The sequence below is a fragment of the Hyla sarda genome, chromosome 1, assembly GCF_029499605.1.
Source record: "Hyla sarda isolate aHylSar1 chromosome 1, aHylSar1.hap1, whole genome shotgun sequence".
Lineage (NCBI taxonomy): Eukaryota > Metazoa > Chordata > Amphibia > Anura > Hylidae > Hyla > Hyla sarda.
In genome coordinates this window covers 95,747,383-95,768,434 of record NC_079189.1, presented here as the reverse complement: position 1 = coordinate 95,768,434, position 21,052 = coordinate 95,747,383, and the positions used below count along the sequence as shown (strand labels likewise).

Genomic DNA, 21,052 nt, shown 5'->3' with positions numbered 1-21,052 from the left:
TGTCCACACGGATATTTTCCATGCGGACATTCTGTAGTGTGAATATAACCTAACAATCACCTATATTTTCTCTCCAGCCGAGGCGACCTGCACCTTTAATAACAGATGAACCCTTCATGCGGCTGAACGAAATTCAGATGTATGAATCTGGCACATACATTTGTACCACCTATCTATACTCTGGGGTACCAGTTGCCAAGGTTATCTATAATGTGAAAGGTAAGGATACAGACACATGATCACCGACACTGGACTGAATTTCATGTTTACATTTTGTAATTAAGGTTCTATTTCTAAAATATAAAGAATGAATTAAAGGACATCTGCAGCCCTTTAACACTTATCCCCTATCCACAGGATAGGGGATAAATGTCTGACTGCTGGGACCCCCCACGATCTCCTGCCTTGGCCACGGCTCTGCCGTGGCTCTTCCGTGCAGGAGGTGTGGCGGCCGCAGTATGATGTTGCGGCCGACACGCATCCTCCATGTAACTCTATGGGCGAGGCAGGGAGAAAGCGTTAGTGCCTCCCCACCTCTCCCATAGAACTGTTTTTGTCTTTCTTTTGTCCTCATATCCCATCCTCATATTCTGTCCTCATATCCTGACCCCATATCCCAACCTCCTATTCTGTCCTCATATCCTGACCTTTTATCCCATCTTTATATCCCGACTTCATATCATATCCTGCCCTCACATCCTGACCTCATAACTTATCTTCATATCCCATCTTTAAATTCTGTCCTTATATCTCATCCTCATATGTTGTCCTCATATCCTGTCCCAATATCTTGTCCTCATATATCATCCTTAGGTGGCATGGCTTTGTAGGAGTGGAGGCATGATCTGCAAGCCAGACCGATACACAAAAAGGGTAGAAAATAAAAGGGGTGTGGCTTAAAGGAAGGGCGTGACTTTGTGAGATGGGGCATGGCATGTGGGGAGGGTGTGGCTTGCCAGCCAGACTGACACACTCACCAGGAGATGCAAAGCAGAGCTTGTGGCGTAAGGTACTGGAAGTCCCATATACTTGCATTGGACTTGAAACAAAACCCCCATCCTTTATGTAAGGGGGTAGGTTAGGGTTAATTTAACTATTCTATATTTTTATTTAACATATAAGTTACATGTGTACCAAGTATTAACAAAATATCTCCAGCTGTTTAGAAGTTATGCAGTAAGAAATATTTCCCATAGATATGTATGGGACTTTAAACAAAAACCCAGACCCTCGCAAATGGTGGTGGGTAAGGGTTAAAGGGGTACTCCGCCCCTAGACATCTTATCCCCTATCCAAAGGATAGGGGATAAGACGTCAGATCGCCGCGGTCCTGCTGCTGGGAACACCGGGGATCGCCGCTGCGGCACTGCGCTATCATTACTGCACAGAGTGAGTTCGCTCTGTGCGTAATGACGGGCGAAACAGGGGATGGAGCATCGTGACATCATGGCTCCGCCCCTCGTGACATCACAGCCCGTCCCCTTAATGCAAGTCTATGGCAGGGGGCGTGACGACTGCCATGCCCCCTCCCATAGACTTGTATTGAGGGGGGCGGGCCGTGACGTCATGAGGGGCGGGGCCGTGACATAACGATGCTCCGGCCCCTGTATTGACAGTCATTACGTGCAGAGCGAACTCGCTCTGCGCATAAATGATAGCGTGGTGCCGCAGCGGCGATCCCCGGGGTCCCCAGCAGCGGGACCGCGGTGATCTGACATCTTATCCCCTATCCTTTGGATAGGGGATAAGATGTCTCGGGGCGGAGTACCCCTTTAATTAACCTCTCCTATATTTTTAGTTTACATATTATTAATGGAAATATCTTTAGCCATTTGGAATTGATGCTGGAACATACACTCACACATACATACACATTGAGTTGTGTGTATATATATATATATATATATATATATATATGCAGGGATGTGGAAATTGTATCGCCTGACGCCCAGGACATGCAGTTCCAGGTGCCGGTCAGGTGAATTTTTCAGGTCCTTAGCCCTGCTTCAGGCAAGCAGGGCTGGACCTGAAAGCTCCCGTCAAGCGTGGCGGCGCTCACAGGAGCCCGCTCCGTACTCTGCAGCCCCCAGCTGATTTCTGTAGCTGGGGGCCGCCCCTAATAGCCAGCCTGCGGCTATTGCCGTGGGTGGCTTTTAACCCTTTAGATTGCCGCTGTCAAAGCTGGGGGGGGGGGCGATTCACTATAGAGGTAGCGGGAGGGCATACCTCTGTTCCCTGTTGTCCATGGCTCTGTCATTGATAGAGCCTGGCTGGTCTAGGCTCTATCAATTGATTGCAGGGCACACAGATCAATGGAGTTCAATAGAACTCTATTGATCTGTATGAGGAATCTAATGATTCCTCCTAAAAGTCCGCTAAGTGTAAAAAAAAAAAAAAAAATGTTTTAGTAAAAGATTAAAAGACTCCCATTAACCCCAAATCACCCTCTTTTCCTATATAAAAACATGTATACATGATAAAATTAAACGTATTTGGTATCGCTGCATGTGCAATTGTATGAACTATTAAAATATAACATTACGGTAAATGACGTAAAATAAAAAAATACCAAACCACAGAATTGCAATTTGTTATAATATCCCAGAAAAAAAGATAAAAGCGATTAAAAAGTTAGATCAATAACCCAAAATGGTACCGATACAAAAAACTGATCATGGCGCAAAAAAATTGCCCTCATACAGCCTGGTATGCAAAAAAAAAAAAAAGCTACAGGGGTCAGAAAATGGCAATTAAAAGCAAGTGGATCATCATGAGGGACAAGAAGATTTTACTCTTTTAGTCCCGTGGACAAGTAGTTTTTTTTATTAAATTTCCACACCCCTGTATATCTATATATATATATATATATATATATATATATATATATATATATATATATAAATCCATGTGTATGTGTATGTACAGTCATGGCCGTAAATGTTGGCACCCCTGAAATTTTTCTAGAAGATGATGTATTTCTCACAGAAAAGGATTGCAGTAACACATGTTTTGCTATACACACGTTTATTCCCTTTGAGTGTATTGGAACTAAACCAAAAAAAGGGAGGAAAAAAAGCAAATTGGACATAATGTCACACCAAACTCCAAAAATGGTCTGGTCAAAATTGTGGAAAAATAAGATTGTTTCAAGCATGTGATGCTCCTTTAAACTCACCTGGGGGCAAGTAACAGGTGTGGGCAATATAAAAATCACACCTAAAAAATAAAAAGGATAGAAGTTCACTTAGTCTTTGCATTGTGTGTCTGTGTTTGTCACACTAAGCTTGGACAACAGAAAGTGGAGAAGAGAACTGTCTGAGGACTTGAGAACCAAAATTTAGGAAAAATATCAACAATCTCAAGGTTACAAGTTCATCTCCAGAGATCTAGATTTGACTTTGTCCACAGTGTGCAACATTATCAAGAAGTTTGCAACCCATGGCATTGTAGCTAATCTCCCTGGGCATGGACGGAAGAGAAAAATTGATGAAAGGTGTCAACGCAGGATAGTCCGGATGGTGGATAAGCAGCTTCAAACAAGTTCCCAAGATATTCAAGCTGTCCTGAAGGCTCAAGGCATCAGTGTCAGCGCGAACTATCCATCGACATTTAAATTAAATGAAGCGCTATGGCAGGAGACCCAGGAGGACCCCACTGCTGACACAGACATAAAAAAGCAAGATTACATTTTGCCAAAATGAACTTGAGTAAGCAAAAATCATTCTGTGGACAGATGAGACCAAGATAGAGCTTTTTGGTAAAGCACATCATTCTACTGTTTACCGAAAATGGAATGAGGCCTACAAAGAATAGAACACAGTATCTACAGTGAAATATGGTGGAGGTTCAGTGATGTTTTGGGGTTGTTTTGCTGACTCTGTGTTTGCGTCCGAGATCTTTCTTCTTCCAGCAGGACAATAACCCCAAACATACGTCAAAAAGCACCCAGAAATGGATGGCAACAAAGCGCTGGAGAGTTCTGAAGTGGTCAGATCTAAATCCCATTGAACACCTGTGAAGAGATCTTAAAATTGCTGTTGGGAAAAGGTGCCCTTCCAACAAGAGAGACCTGAAGCAGTTTGCAAAGGAAGAGTGGTCCAACATTCCGGCTGAGAGGTGTAAGAAGCTTATTGATGGTTATAGGAAGCGACTGATTTCAGTTATTTTTTCCAAAGGGTGTGCAACCAAATATTAGGTTCAGGGTGCTAATAATTTTGTCCAGACCATTTTTGGAGTTTGGTGTGACATTATGTCCAATTTGCTTTTTTTCCTCCCTTTTTTGGTTTATTTCCAGTACACACAAAGGGAATAAACGTGTGTATAGCAAAACATGTGTTACTGCAATCCTTTTCTGTGAGAAATACTTTATTTTCTAGAAAAATTTCAGGGGTGCCAACATATACGGCCATGACTGAATGTGTGTGTATGTTCCAGCATCACTTCCAAACCGCTAAAGATATTAACATGAAACTTGGCACATATGTTACTTATATGTCAACAACAAACATAGGATAGGTAATTTAACCCTTACCTATTCCCATATGCGAGAGTCTGGGTTTTTATTAAAAGTCCCATACAAGTCTATATGAAAGATTTGTTACTGCATAACTTCCAAACAGCTGGAGATATTTCGATAATACTTGGTCACATGTTACTTATATGTCAAATAAAAATATATAATAGTTAAATTAACCCCTAACCTGCCCCCATATGTGAAGGATGGGGTTTTTGTTTCAAGTCACATGCAAGTATATAGGACTTCTGGTGCCTTACTCCACAAGCTCTGCTCTGCTTCTCCTGGTGAATGCATCAGTCTGGCTACATGCCATGTCCCATTTCAAAAGGACACGCCCACATTAAGCCACACCCCTTTTTTCAGCTTACAATATCTTTATCACAACTCGGCCCCACCTGAGGATGGGATATGAGGATTAGCTATGAGGACGGCATATGAGGTCGGGATATGAGGATGGGATATGGGGTCAGGATATGAAGGACGGGATATGAGGACGGGATATGGGGTCGAGATATGAGGACAGGATATGAGGTCAGAATATGAAAGGATTTGGGGTTGGGATATGAGAAGGGGAAATGGGGTTGGGATATGAGAAGGGGATATGAGGTCAGGATTTAGGAACAGGTTATGAGGACAAAAGCTTCCTCCTTTGTTGCTTTTCCTCCCCCACAAGGATAAGGTAGGAAAACCCGGGCAGCGTCGGGTACTCAGCTAGTATAGATATATATAGATATATTAGTGCAGAATGATGTACAAGATATATTATTGTTATAGACTCAAGAGATGTAAATCCAGCGCTGATCATGAAGCTTGGTACATGCATAGACAGTCCCATAGAGACATATCAATGATGAGCTAGTATCCCTCCTTAATCCTAATAAAGAGGTTCTGCAGCTACTAAGATGTGCACTATAGGGAATATTGTACCCCCCCCCCTCCAGTTAAAATCTAAGGCATACAAAAAGTTACTGTAGTTGTAGTTTTGTGACCTGTATAATTGTACTTAGCCTACAGATCTATGTTTGTTTGTTTTTTGTTATGAAATGCCTTTATGACTTTGGAAGCTATGTACTATAAAAACTATATCTTGTATATTTAGTTGTCAGTGGATCAAAAAGAGGGACACACGAAAACCACCAACCTCTTCCTCCACTTCCAGATGATCTTGAACTCTCAATGCTTGAGGAGCCACTTAATGTGGGTCCAAAAGTAAAAAATAAACCTACATAGCAATATCTGTGGCTGGCGCCATCACATTGATCGCTGGCATATGGTATGTAAACTTATTAGATAGTCATAGAATGAAATAACGTGATAATTATGTACTGTAAAAACCCCTAGACCTGACCAATTCCATTACAATTTATGAGTTATCAGAATATATTTTGCTTTTGATCCAAGAAATACCCCCCTTTCTACATCTCTCTCTTCTTACAAACCTTCTACTTCCTACTTTTTTATGTACATTATTTTGTATCTTCTTCATTGCATGTTACCTGGATTACTGACCATAAGCTGAAGTGTAATAGATCCAGATTGTGAGGAAGTCTAGAGATATTACAAGTACCCACTAATACCAATTCTCTTGTCATAAAATCCTTGCTTCATTATTTGTCAGATAACAGCTTCTATTTATACTTAATGTCCTTGATATGGGGCCTTCCCCAGATACTCATAGAGCCGACCTGGAAAAAATCAGGACTTTCCAACATCTTGACAGCCGGATCTATGCAGATTACCTTATTGTAACCTGGTCTTGTTAATATGTAATGACCTTTGTTTTTTATTCTATGTTCTCATTTTTTCTTTACTTTCAAAAATATCTGTTTTAAAGAAAAATTATTTAATAAACAAACAGTTGAGAAAAAAAAAAAAAAAAGATTTACAGATCTGGTATTAATCTATCAGAAACAGAAGCCTTGATGTCAGTGTGAAGGAGGATGAAAGTCTCACTGTTTATTTTATAAAACTTTTGACTTTTCAAATCAGAAATGCTCTCTACACAACACAGGCTTCATAGACTTACGGTTGAGAAGAGCTTAGATGAGAACTTCTCCTGCCCTGGTCTAGCTATTGGTGGAGGTATGAGCACACAGACCCTGACCAATCAGAACTTATGTCCTTGACATGTCAAAAGTCTTTGTTACTTTATTATTGCAATTACAAGACATGTAGAAAGTTGAACAAAAGCCGCACTCTTTGTCGTGTGGGTGAGTGCTGCTTTTGTTCAACTTTCTACATGTCTTGTGATGATGCAGCCAGGACCATCCAGATGTCTACTCAGTCAGCATCTCCAATGAAGCCTCCTATAATTGTTAGATTTTTTTTCATTCAATCTCCACCAGATGGTGCCACCTATTTTTCTTTATGTATGGTATTTTCACACAATAGTAAAATGTGTGGAATGTCCACCCGGAAAACACGGACGGACATTCTGCACACTTGTAAGTGCATGGACGGCAATCCAGTTCCGAGCAAAATACGCAGAAAGAATAGACAAGTCGATTTTTTCTGCGGACACTGGAATCTGCATTTCCGTGGCAAAAACATCTGCCACAGAAATTTCACTGTGTGCACAGCAGAATCCCATTTAAACCAATAAGACTCTGCTGCAGCGTAATGTCAGTGCGGAATGTTCCGGTGGAATTTCACACAAACATTCCGCCATGTGAACAAACCCGAAGTAACAAACATCCCCAGCTATACAGTACAGAGAATATATTGAATGATATCTGCTAAAACATCACCCATACGCAGGATGGTAAAATTCACATCTCACATGTGGATAGCAGATAACTCATCTTCATTTTCTTTCTCTTTCAGCATTTGTATACTGTGATACAGAAAATAAAATCAGAAAAACATCAGGAAAGAGAGTCTGTATAATGGAGCAAATGAAAAAGAAACAAAATAACTAACATTATTTTCCCTATCCCTACTTTCCCCCAAGAAGACAATATAAATATCTGTCCATTCTTCCCTAATAATCCGCCCCCCCCCCCAGAAAAAATAAAATAAAAAATAGAACCTTGCCTGTAGCCTTTCTTTAATTGAAACCAATATCTGCACATATCTAAAACAGCTGGCTACGATAGCTGGAAATGGAGCAATCTAAGGCTATGTTCACACGCTTTTGAATACCATTTTTTAGCACACATAAGCAAAAACCAATACATTAGTTCAGAACAGGGCTGGGCTTTGGGATGTGCGAGCTGTGCGGCCGCTCAGGGCGCCATAGCAACAGGGAAGCCGGGCGGCCGACACAGCTTGCAGTGTAACAGGCCACCCGAAGATGGGGAGAAGCGAGCTGCAGGATGCAGCTGCTTTGATGGAGGAAGGAAGGTCTGGAGTGTGGAGGAGGAGCTTGGGGGTGCGGGCAGCGACCAAGTGCTGGCATGCCTTCACAGAGAGCCGCAGATGGATCCCTGTCTGCAGTGTGAAGGCGGCGGCCGTTGCTCTACAAGCTGATTCCAGGGAGCAGCGCAGCAACCTTCAAAAGTAAGTACCTGGCTGTTCTAAATAATTGTTTTATTTTGTGATTTTTTTAAATGTATTTATTTTTTAAACAGGGCATAGGATATGTGAAGGGGGGCTGGGTCCGCCCGTCTAATTATGGAATAAAGAGAGAGCGTCTGATTAATAGGGACAAAGAAGTGGACTGGTGAAGGGAGGGGGGGGTCTGAGTCTGATTAAGGGGGACTGGTGAAGGGGGGAGGGTCTGATCAAGGGGTGAAGGGGGGGGATGGTCTGATTATGAGTGACAGGGGACTGAGTAATAAGAACATGGGACTGGTGAAGGGGGGGTCTGAGTCTGCTTAAGGGGGACTGGTGAAGGGGGGGGCATGATTAAGGGGGTCTGCCACTGATTAAGGGGGGTAGGGGACTGGTGAAGGGCGACATGGGACTGATTAAGGGGGACATGGGACGGATTAAGGGGGCAGGGGACTGATTAGGGGGACAGGAGACTGATTAAGAGGGCAGGAGACTGATTAAGGGGGCAGGGGACTGATTAAGGGGGACAGGGGACTGATTAAGGGGGACTTGCACTTAAATTATCTGTAGTTAAAAAAAATATTTGTTACAAAGATTTTTGTTACGCCTAGCGCTCCGGGTCCCCGCTCCTCCCCGGAGCGCGTACGGCGTCTCTCTCTCCGCAGCGCCCCGGTCGGTCCCGCTGACCGGGAGCGCTGCACTGTCATGGCCGTCGGGGATGCGATTCGCACAGCGGGACGCGCCCGCTCGCGAATCGCATCCCAGGTCACTTACCCGTTCCCGTCCCCTGCTGTCATGTGCTGGCGCGCGCGGCTCCGCTCTCTAGGACGCGCGCGCGCCAGCTCCCTGAGACTTAAAGGGCCAGTGCACCAATGATTGGTGCCTGGCCCAATTAGCTTAATTGGCTTCCACCTGCTCCCTGGCTATATCTGTTCTCCTTCCTTGCACTCCCTTGCCGGATCTTGTTGCCCTTGTGCCTAGTGAAAGCGTTTTGTGTGTCCAAAGCCTGTGTACCAGAACTTCTGCTATCCACCCTGACTACGAACCTTGCCGCCTGCCCCCGACCTTCTGCTACGTCCGACTTTGCTTCTGTCTACTCCCTTGTACCGCGCCTATCTTCAGCAGTCAGAGAGGTTGAGCCGTTGCTAGTGGATACGACCTGGTCACTACCGCCGCAGCAAGACCATCCCGCTTTGCGGCGGGCTCTGGTGAAAACCAGTAGTGACTTAGAACCGGTCCACTAGCACGGTCCACGCCAATCCCTCTCTGGCACAGAGGATCCACCTCCTGCCAGCCGGCATCGTGACAGTAGATCCGGCCATGGATCCCGCTGAGGTTCCCCTGCCAGTTGTCTCCGACCTCCCTACGCTGGTCGCCCAGCAAGCCCGACAGATCGCCCAACAAGATCACCAGCTGTCGTACTTGACCACCATGACACAGCAACTCCAGTCGCAGCTACAGCAGCAACAGTCACAGCTACAGCAAGTTCAGTCACAGCTACAGCAGCAACAACCATCTCCTCCGCCAGCTCCTGCACCCCTTCCGCAGCGAGTGGCCACTCCTAGCCTCCGCCTGTCCTTGCCGGACAAATTTAATGGGGACTCTAAGTTTTGCCGTGGCTTTCTTTCGCAATGTTCCCTGCACTTGGAGATGATGTCGGACCAGTTTCCTACTGAAAGGTCTAAGGTGGCTTTCGTAGTCAGCCTTCTGTCTGGAAAAGCCCTGTCATGGGCCACACCGCTCTGGGACCGCAATGACCCCGTCACTGCCTCTGTACACTCCTTCTTCTCGGAAATTCGAAGTGTCTTTGAGGAACCTGCCCGAGCCTCTTCTGCTGAGACTGCCCTGCTGAACCTGGTCCAGGGTAATTCTTCCGTTGGCGAGTACGCCATACAATTCCGTACTCTTGCTTCTGAACTATCCTGGAATAATGAGGCCCTCTGCGCGACCTTTAAAAAAGGCCTATCCAGCAACATTAAAGATGTTCTGGCCGCACGAGAAACTCCTGCTAACCTGCATGAACTCATTCATCTAGCCACTCGCATTGACATGCGTTTTTCTGAGAGGCATCAAGAGCTCCGCCAGGAAAAAGACTTAGATCTCTGGACACCTCTCCCACAGTCTCCATTGCAATCTGCGCCTAGGCCTCCCGCCGAGGAGGCCATGCAAGTGGATCGGTCTCGCCTGACCCTGGAAGAGAGGAATCGTCGTAAGGAAGAGAATCTTTGTCTGTACTGTGCCAGTACCGAACATTTTTTGGTGGATTGCCCTATCCGTCCTCCACGTCTGGGAAACGCACGCTCGCACCCAGCTCTCGTGGGTGTGGCGTCTCTTGATGCTAAGTCGGCTTCTCCACGTCTCACGGTGCCTGTACGGATTTCTACTTCAGCCAGCTCTTCCCTCTCAGCCGTGGCCTGCCTGGACTCTGGTGCCTCTGGGAATTTTATTCGGGAGCCCTTGGTGAATAAATTCCGCATTCCGGTGACCCGTCTTGTCAAGCCACTCCACATTTCCGCGGTCAACGGAGCCAGGTTGGATTGCACCGTGCGTTACCGCACGGAGCCCCTCCTAATGTGCATCGGACCTCATCACGAGAAAATTGAATTTTTGGTCCTCCCCAATTGCACTTCCGAAATTCTCCTTGGACTACCCTGGCTTCAACACCATTCCCCAACCCTGGATTGGTCGACTGGGGAGATCAAGAGTTGGGGTCCCTCTTGTTCCAAGGACTGCCTTAAACCGGTTCCCAGTACTCCCTGCCGTGACCCTGTGGTTCCTCCTGTATCCGGTCTCCCTAAGGTCGTTATGGACTCTGCCTGCCTTAAGAAGTGCCTCTCCCCCCCTCCCAGTCCAGTCAGGCAAGCCTCGGTGCCTCCTCATGGCCCTCGTCCTGGTGTCACACTGCCCCGTGCCAGGCCTCGCCCTCTGCCCTCCATCCCCATTCCCACTCCTGCTGTTCTGCCTGCCGTTGACGAATCCCTCCATCCTTTCCCGGTGTCCTCATCCCAGGGGAGGCAGTTACCGGACAAAGAGAAGGGGAGACCTAAGGGGGGGGGTACTGTTACGCCTAGCGCTCCGGGTCCCCGCTCCTCCCCGGAGCGCGTACGGCGTCTCTCTCTCCGCAGCGCCCCGGTCGGTCCCGCTGACCGGGAGCGCTGCACTGTCATGGCCGTCGGGGATGCGATTCGCACAGCGGGACGCGCCCGCTCGCGAATCGCATCCCAGGTCACTTACCCGTTCCCGTCCCCTGCTGTCATGTGCTGGCGCGCGCGGCTCCGCTCTCTAGGATGCGCGCGCGCCAGCTCCCTGAGACTTAAAGGGCCAGTGCACTAATGATTGGTGCCTGGCCCAATTAGCTTATTTGGCTTCCACCTGCTCCCTGGCTATATCTGTTCTCCTTCCTTGCACTCCCTTGCCGGATCTTGTTGCCCTTGTGCCTAGTGAAAGCGTTTTGTGTGTCCAAAGCCTGTGTACCAGAACTTCTGCTATCCACCCTGACTACGAACCTTGCCGCCTGCCCCCGACCTTCTGCTACGTCCGACTTTGCTTCTGTCTACTCCCTTGTACCGCGCCTATCTTCAGCAGTCAGAGAGGTTGAGCCGTTGCTAGTGGATACGACCTGGTCACTACCGCCGCAGCAAGACCATCCCGCTTTGCGGCGGGCTCTGGTGAAAACCAGTAGTGACTTAGAACCGGTCCACTAGCACGGTCCACGCCAATCCCTCTCTGGCACAGAGGATCCACCTCTTGCCAGCCGGCATCGTGACAATTTTTTTTCCTCTTTGTGTATGTTTATGGGGTAATGGGGGGGGGGGGGTGCCAAAAGGTTAGCTCGCACAGGGTGCCTGAACACCTATGGCCGGCCCTGCTTCAGAACACCAATTTGTAATCCCACCTCAAGTCGCAGCTGTGAAAAAAAAAGTGCTCTCTCTCTATATATATTTATGTGTGTGTGTATGTGCATTTATTACATTTTTTTACCACTTTTTTCACCCTAAATGTACTAACCCACTTTTTTTTTTTTGTTTCTCATTTCAGATCCGTGTATTCTGTGGACTACTTCAGTTTTGGTGGACTACTATGATGACCAGCATTTTTTTTTTTAAATATTAATAAAATGGTTAATGAGGGCTTGTGGGGGGAGTGTTTTTTTTAAAATAAAAGTTTTTTAAATGTGTTTTTTTTTTTTTTTTTGCATGGTTGGTATCGGGCTGAGAATAAAAATATGGGGAACCACACAAGTTTTTTTTATTTTTATAATTAAATCTAAAAATAGGTTCCCCCTATTTTCATTCTCAGCCAGATACCAACCAAGCAGCAACACCCTGGCATTACCAGGATGGACGAGGACAATTGTTACTGGCCCTCACCAGCCTAAATAAGGTCAGTCTGTTACCGCCTAGGCCCAGGAAAGCCATTTTTGACACTTCGGGCCTGTTGGTATCGGCTATTCCTGGCACCACTGTGCTTAGTAACGGATTCCGTCTATAAGACCGCTTCCACTACTAAGCCTGTAAAGTAAATAAAAAACACAAAAACACACAAAACGTTTAAAAAAACATAAAAAAAAACATTAAAAAAAACACTCCCCAACAAGCCCTCGTTAACCATTTTATTAACATTGAATGCACAGAGCCCTGCTTGTCCTCACTGTACAGAGCCCTGCTTGTCCTCACTGCACAGAGCCCTGCTTGTCCTCACTGCACAGAGCCCTGCATTTCCTCAGTGTACAGAGCCCTACTTGTCCTCACTGCACAGAGCCCTGCTTGTCCTCAGTGTACAGAGCCCTGCTTGTCCTTACTGCACAGAGCCCTGCTTGTCCTCACTGCACAGAGCCCTGCTTGTCCTCTGTGTACAGAGCAGTGCTTGTCCTCAGTGTAGAGAGCCTTACGTGTCCTCACTGCAGAGCTCTACTTGTCCTCAGTGTACAGAGCCCTGCTTGTCCTCACTGCACGGAGCCCTGCTTGTCCTCACTGCACAGAGCCCTGCTTGTCCTCCCTGCACAGAGCCCTGCTTGTCCTCACTGTACAGAGCCCTGCTTGTCCTCCGTGTACAGAGCCCTGCTTGTCCTCAGTGTACAGAGCCCTGCTTGTCCTCACGGCACAGAGTCCTGCTTGTCCTCACTGCACAGAGCCCTGCTTTTCCTCAGTGTACAGAGCCCTACTTGTCCTCACTGCACAGAGCCCTGCTTGTCCTTACTGCACAGAGCCCTGCTTGTCCTCACTGCACAGAGCCCTGCTTGTCCTCTGTGTACAGAGCAGTGCTTGTCCTCAGTGTACAGAGCCTTACTTGTCCTCACTGCAGAGCCCTACTTGTTCTCAGTGTACAGAGCCCTGCTTGTCCTTACTGCACAGAGCCCTGCTTGTCCTCACTGCACAGAGCCCTGCTTGTCCTCACTGCACAGAGCCCTGCTTGTCCTCAGTGTACAGAGCCCTGCTTGTCCTCACTGCACAGAGCCTGGCTTTTCCTCTCTGTACAGAGCCCTGCTTGTCCTCTCTGTAGAGAGCCATGCTTGTCCTCAGTGTACAGAGCCCTGCTTGTCCTCACTGCACATAACCCTGCTTGTCCTCACTGTACAGAGCCCTGCTTGTCCTCTGTGTACAGAGCCCTGCTTGTCCTCTGTGTACAGAGCCCTGCTTTTCCTCAGTGTACAGAGCCCTACTTGTCCTCACTGCACAGAGCCCTGCTTGTCCACAGTGTAAAGAGCCATGCTTGTCCTTACTGCACAGAGCCCTGCTTGTCCTCACTGCACAGAGCCCTGCTTGTCCTCTGTGTACAGAGCCCTGCTTGTCCTCAGTGTACAGAGCCCTACTTGTCCTCAGTGTACAGAGCCCTGCTTGTCCTCACTGCAGAGCCCTGCTTGTCCTCACTGCACAGAGCCCTGCTTGTCCTCACTGCACAGAGCCCTGCTTGTCCTCTGTGTAAAGAGCCATGCTTGTCCTCAGTGCACAGAGCCCTGCTTGTCCTCAGTGTACAGAGTTATGCTTGTCCTCAGTGTACAGAGCCCTGCTTGTCCTTAGTGTACAGAGCCCTGCTTGTCCTCAGTGCACAGAGCCCTGCTTGTCCTCAGTGCACAGAGCCCTGCTTGTCCTCAGTGTACAGAGCCCTGCTTGTCCTCAGTGCACATATCCCTGCTTGTCCTCACTGAACAGAGTGCTGCTTGTCATGACTGCACAGAACCCTGCTTGGCCTCAGTGTACAGAGCCCTGCTGGTTCTCTGTGTAAAGAGCCCTGCTTGTCCTCTATGTACAGAGCCCTGCTTGTCCTCATTGCACAGAGCCCTGCTTGTCCTCACTGCACAGAGCCCTGCTTGTTCTCACTGCACAGAGCCCTGCTTGTCCTCACTGCACAGAGCTCTGCTTGTCCTCAGTGTACAGAGCCCTACTTGTCCTCACCGCACAGAGCCCTGCTTGTCCTCAGTGTACAGAGCCCTACTTGTCCACCCTCACTTATTGTTTTTGCACTCCTCATAGAGACACACAGGCAATAGCTGCAGGGACAAAAATATACATATTTTTAACCAATGTATATTACAAATATACATACAATGGTATTATCTACGTTATATAAAAAGTTTTTGGTGATGACAGGAAATATGCAGTGTAATATAACTTATCCCCTAACTTATCCATAGGATAGGGGATAAGTGTGTGATCGCAGAGTGTCCGACTGCTGTGAGGACTGCTTGTCCTCACTGTACAGAGCCCTGCTTGTCCTCCGTGTACAGAGCCCTGCTTGTCCTCAGTGTACAGAGCCCTGCTTGTCCTCACTGCACAGAGCCCTGCTTTTCCTCAGTGTACAGAGCCCTACTTGTCCTCACTGCACAGAGCCCTTCTTGTCCTTACTGCACAGAGCCCTGCTTGTCCTCACTGCACAGAGCCCTGCTTGTCCTCTGTGTACAGAGCAGTGCTTGTCCTCAGTGTACAGAGCCTTACTTGTCCTCACTGCAGAGCCCTGCTTGTTCTCAGTGTACAGAGCCCTGCTTGTCCTTACTGCACAGAGCCCTGCTTGTCCTCACTGCACAGAGCCCTGCTTGTCCTCACTGCACAGAGCCCTGCTTGTCCTCAGTGTACAGAGCCCTGCTTGTCCTCACTGCACAGAGCCTGGCTTTTCCTCTCTGTACAGAGCCCTGCTTGTCCTCTGTGTAGAGAGCCATGCTTGTCCTCAGTGTACAGAGCCCTGCTTGTCCTCACTGCACATAGCCCTGCTTGTCCTCACTGTACAGAGCCCTGCTTGTCCTCTGTGTACAGAGCCCTGCTTGTCCTCTGTGTACAGAGCCCTGCTTTTCCTCAGTGTACAGAGCCCTACTTGTCCTCACTGCACAGAGCCCTGCTTGTCCACAGTGTACAGAGCCCTGCTTGTCCTTACTGCACAGAGCCCTGCTTGTCCTCTGTGTACAGAGCCCTGCTTGTCCTCAGTGTACAGAGCCCTACTTGTCCTCAGTGTACAGAGCCCTACTTGTCCTCAGTGTACAGAGCCCTGCTTGTCCTCACTGCAGAGCCCTGCTTGTCCTCACTGCACAGAGCCCTGCTTGTCCTCACTGCACAGAGCCCTGCTTGTCCTCTGTGTAAAGAGCCATGCTTGTCCTCAGTGCACAGAGCCCTGCTTGTCCTCAGTGTACAGAGTTATGCTTGTCCTCAGTGTACAGAGCCCTGCTTGTCCTTAGTGTACAGAGCCCTGCTTGTCCTCAGTGCACAGAGCCCTGCTTGTCCTCAGTGTACAGAGCCCTGCTTGTCCTCAGTGCACAGAGCCCTGCTTGTCCTCACTGAACAGAGTGCTGCTTGTCATGACTGCACAGAACCCTGCTTGGCCTCAGTGTACAGAGCCCTGCTGGTCCTCTGTGTAAAGAGCCCTGCTTGTTCTCTATGTACAGAGCCCTGCTTGTCCTCACTGCACAGAGCCCTGCTTGTCCTCAGTGTACAGAGCCCTGCTTGTTCTCACTGCACAGAGCCCTGCTTGTCCTCACTGCAGAGCTCTGCTTGTCCTCAGTGTACAGAGCCCTACTTGTCCTCACCGCACAGAGCCCTGCTTGTCCTCAGTGTACAGAGCCCTACTTGTCCACCCTCACTTATTGTTTTTGCACTCCTCATAGAGACACACAGGCAATAGCTGCAGGGACAAAAATATACATATTTTTAACCAATGTATATTACAAATATACATACAATGGTATTATCTACGTTATATAAAAAGTTTTTGGTGATGACAGGAAATATGCAGTGTAATATAACTTATTCCCTAACTTATCCGTAGGATAGGGGATAAGTGTGTGATCGCAGAGTGTCCGACTGCTGAACGCCCCCCCACCCGCAATACCCTGTACGGGGCCGCAGCTCTCCCATGCCGGAGGTGTGTTGTCCGCAGCATGACACGCTCCCTCCATGTATCTCTATTAGAGAGGTGGAGATGCAGCTTTGGGGAGGCGTTCCGTCCTCAGTGAGGCAATGCCGCAGTAATGCCACGGACGCTGCAATGCCGGGTCTCTATACAGGAGATCAGACACTTATCAGACACTTATAGTACTCCTTTAAAGGAGAAATGCGGCAGTTCCCCTGTACCCGGGCTGCAAAAATAAATAAATAACTATAACTTACCTTCCTTTGTTCCCCCCGTTTCTCTGGTATTGGCGTCCCGTTCCTCCAATGCTGGTGGGCTCCATGCTTCATAGGCTCGAAACGTCACATTGCGGTCAGCGTATGGCTGGCCACAGTGATGTCCCGATTCGAGCTCCTAACAAGACAGTGCGCTCAGCCTATCACCGGCTGAGGCGGAACATCGATGCAGCCGGCGATACGCTGACCACTGTGTGATGTTTTGAGTCTAAGAAGAAGAAAGGCAATGCAACGGGTGCTGCACGGAGATGGTAGGGGGGAGGGGGATCCCAGAGGCCCAACCCCTGCGATCAGACATCCTATCCTCTATAGGGGATAAGATGTCTAAGGGAAGAGTACCCATTTAAACCTATATAATAATGGCTGGCTGTAAGTGCTCACACTGTTTAAAGGGGTATTTTGGGCAAAAACATCTCATCCCCTATCGAAAGAATAGGGGATAAGACGTATGATCATGGGGGGCCCGCCGCTGGGACCTCCTGCGATCTCCCTGCAGCAGCCTGCATTCTATGCGTAGCTGCCTCTGCAGTTTCGAAAACTGCCGGGCTTCCGAGACAGGGACGTGACGTCACGCCAAGCCCCCTCCATTCATTTCTATGGGAGGGGACGTAACATGAGGGAGGAAGCGTGGCGTGACGTCACGACCCCGTCTAGGAAGCCCGGCGGTTTCCAAAACTGCAGACAAAGCTACGCATAGAATGCGGGCTGCTGCAGGGAGATCACGGGGTTCCCAGTGGCGGTCCCTCGCGATCAGACATCTTATCCCCTATCATTTCGATAGGGAATAAGATGTTTTTGCCCGGAATACCCCTTTAACCCCTTAACGACCACGGACGTAAATGTACGTCCTGGTTTGGCGGGACTTCCGGCACCAGGACATACATTTACGTCCTGTGTATGACCGCGAGCATCGGAACGATGCTTGCGTCATACACGGCAGGTTCCGGCTGATAGTAGCAGCAGGGGACCCGCCCGTAATGGCCGACATCCGCGATCGTTCGGATGTCCGCCATTAACCCCTCAGATCCCGTGATCAATACAGATCACGGCATCTGCGGCAGTGCGGTACTTTGAAAGGATGATCGGATCGCCCGCAGCGCTGCTGCGGTGATCCGATCATCCAGCATGGCAGCAGGAGGTCCCCTCACCTGGCTCCGGCCGTCTCCCGGGGTCCTCTGCTCTGGTCTGCGATCGAGCAGACCACAGCAGAAGATGACCGATAATACTTATCAGTGCTGTGTCCTATGCATAGCACTGCACAGTATTAGCAATCAAACGATTGCTATAGATAGTCCCCTATGGGGACATAAAATAAATAATCCCCTCCCCCAAATATAAATGAAAATTGTCCGTTTTTCCCATTTTACCCCCAGAAAGCGAAATTTTTTTAAATAAACATATGTGGTATCGCTGTGTGCGTAAATGTCCATACTATCAAAATATAATGTTAATTATCCCGTACGGTGAATGGCGTAAACGCAAAAAATGTAAAAATTCCCAAAAAATGTTGTCACATTTTATTTACAAAATTTTTTTTTTTAATTATCTAAAAGTTTTATATATGCAAATGTGGTATCGATAAAAAGTACAGATGACGACGCAAAAAATGAGCCATCATACTGCCCTATATATGGAAATATGAAAAAGTTATAGGTGGTCAAAATAGGGCGATTTTAGATTATTGATTTTGTACAAAAAGTTTTAGATTTTTTTTAAGCGGTACAAAAATATTAAAGTATCTAGCCATGGGTATCATTTTAATCGTATTGACCCACATATTAAAGACCACATTTCATTTTTACTGTTAAGTGTATAGTGTGAAAACAAAACCCTCCAAAATGCGCAAAATTGTGGTTTTCATTAACATTTTCTCCCTAAAAAATTTTTTGGGGGGTTCGCCGTACATTTTATGGTAAAATGAGAGGTTTCATTACAGAGTACAATTGGTCACGCAAAACAAGCCCTTATATGGGTTTGTAGATGGAAATATAAAGGAGTTATGGATTTTAGAAGGCGAGGAGGAAAAAACGAAAACGCAAAAATAAAATTGGCCTGGTCCTTAAGGTGAAAATGGGCTTGGTCATAAGGCGTTAATAAAACATCCGTAATTCCATTGTCTAAATAATGGAAATTTTGCGTGAGAACTGACAGCCACTAGAGTATTGACAGTAATTTAATTAGATAAAAAATATGGATGTATTTTATTCATATTTTATGGATGTATTTTGCTATTCATTATACAGTGTGTGAACATAGCGTTAAGGTTAAAGAAATAATAAAAATAAGTAAAAATAAACTTCATCCCCCAAAACTTCACTTTTGAAAACATTAACTCATCTAATGCAACTCTGTTTATAATAAAATAAAAATAATATGGGTCTTGGATCACAATAAAAGAAATAATTTATTTTTATTTTTAATTTATAATGGTCTATGTACAGTATCCTGCACAGGATTTGAAGCTGTGTCCAGTAATTTAGTTTCCATTGAAATCTGCAGCATAAAATTCTGCACATCAAATATGCTGTACGTGTGAATACACCCTGAGGATAGAAAATGTAAAAGTTATACATGCTACGTACCATGAAGTGGTGTTACTGACATGGACAAAATTGTTGATACCTTTCCGTTAAAGTGTACCTGTTAGATCCCATACAAAAATATGTTACTCAGTACCTAATCCTGACCATGTACATGCCTCTATTGCCTATATTTATTATATAAAAACATATTTTCAATAGCTCACAGTGTTAGAAACCCTCTCAGGGGAAGGGTGTGTGTCCCTCCCTTGTGGTGGTGGGAAGTGAATGGTGTGTCTGCTCATGCAGCCTTGTCCATGAATTATCTCTTTCTTGTCCATGACTCATGGACAAGCCTGATGCTGCTGCAGGACTAGTGTACCGGTAGGTATGGCGATCCCTAGTGGTGGGATTTTTTTTTTTACAAAAATAGTTTTTATGCTATAAATGTACTAAAATATTTTAAAAAAGTATAGAAATTTGTTATCACCATAATCGTTTCAACTTGCAGAGGAAAGTTAACTTGACATTTATATTGCATCAATAAACGACCTAAAAAAATAAATAAAATAATAACCGCAAATAGATTCTTATGTATTTATAACACCTCATAAAAAATAAAATCAAAAAACGATCAGAGTACCCCAGAATGTATCAATGAAAGCGTTTACATGTCTCCCAAAAATATTTTTGCACCCCATGGCCTCTGTAACTTTATATGATACTAAGAAGATATCCATGACTAAGGGCTCTATAGTCATGACTAAGGGCTCTATAGCCCGAAACGCATAGGCTACTTGTCCTGTGTACCCTACTTTTACTGATGCCACAATAAAGAAGTATTGTATCTGCCTTCTTGGTGCTGGACGTCTTTCTATTTTGCTACTTGCTTACGGAAGGGAACGCCACCCACCAGTCCGAGCACGAGAGCCAGAGGCGAGGGACGGAGCTGATACCACATAATTCCAAGAAGATATCCTAAACTAAAAGGAATCCACACAGCACGCCTTCATGTCTGAGGCCTATGAGTGAGACATGTAGCGCACAAAGGCCACATATGGGATATTTTTTAATACGTCAGAATTTGGGGAATAAATCAGGAATTGCATTTCTCCATACTCAGAAGAGATGGGGTTACAAATTTTGGGAGGCTTTTTCTCCTATTACCCCTTGTGAAAATAAAAAATTTGGGATAACACCAGCATTTTGAAAAAAATAGAATTTTTCATTTTCACGTCCAACTTTAGCGGAAATTTGTCAAACACCTGTGGGGTGATAAGGCTCAATGTACCCCCTGTTACGTTCCTTGAAGGGTGTAGTTTCCAAAATAGTATGCCATGTGTTTTTTTTTTTTTTTTTTGCTGTTCTGGCACCATAGGGGCTTCCTAAATGTGACATGCCCCCCAAAAACCATTTCAGCAAAATTTGTTTTCCAAAAGCCAAATGTGACTCCTTCTCTTGTGAGCATTGTAAGGTGCCAGCAGAGTACTTGACGTCCACACATGGGGTATGTCCATGCTCAGAAGAGATAGGGTTACAAATTTTGGGGGGATTTTCTAATATTACCACTTGTAAAAAAAAAATTTGTGATTTTTTTTTTAAATAATTTACACATCCAACGAAAAGTCTTCAAACACCTGTGGGGTGTTAAGGCTCACTGTACCCCTTGTTATGTTTCTTGAGGGGTGTAGTTACCAAAATAGTATGCCATGTGGGAGGGTTTTTGCTGTTCTGGCACCATAGAGGCTTCTTAAATGTGACATGCCCCCCAAAAACCATTTAAAAAAAACTCACTCTCCAAAATCCCACTGTCGCTCCCTCCCTTCTGAGCCCTCTAGTGCAACCCCAGAGCACTTGACATACACATGAGGTATTTCCTTACTCGAGAGAAATTGGGTTACACATTTTAGGAA

The 21,052-nt window shown here is 46.4% G+C and overlaps 1 protein-coding gene across 6 annotated transcripts in view; it reads left to right on the top strand.

The window, feature by feature from the left end:
• The window catches only part of LOC130301974 (izumo sperm-egg fusion protein 1-like), a 74,013-nt gene extending 66,471 nt beyond the window's left edge, over positions 1 to 7,542 (top strand). For all 6 annotated transcript variants that reach the window (XM_056551658.1, XM_056551655.1, XM_056551660.1 and 3 more), the window contains 3 exons: positions 78 to 219; positions 5,616 to 5,789; positions 7,340 to 7,542. In XM_056551658.1, coding sequence (XP_056407633.1) covers positions 78 to 219; positions 5,616 to 5,746 — 273 coding nt within the window. In that variant the 3' untranslated portion in view covers positions 5,747 to 5,789; positions 7,340 to 7,542. The remainder of the gene's footprint in view (positions 1 to 77; positions 220 to 5,615; positions 5,790 to 7,339) is intronic.
• Positions 7,543 to 21,052: the final 13,510 nt, after the last annotated feature.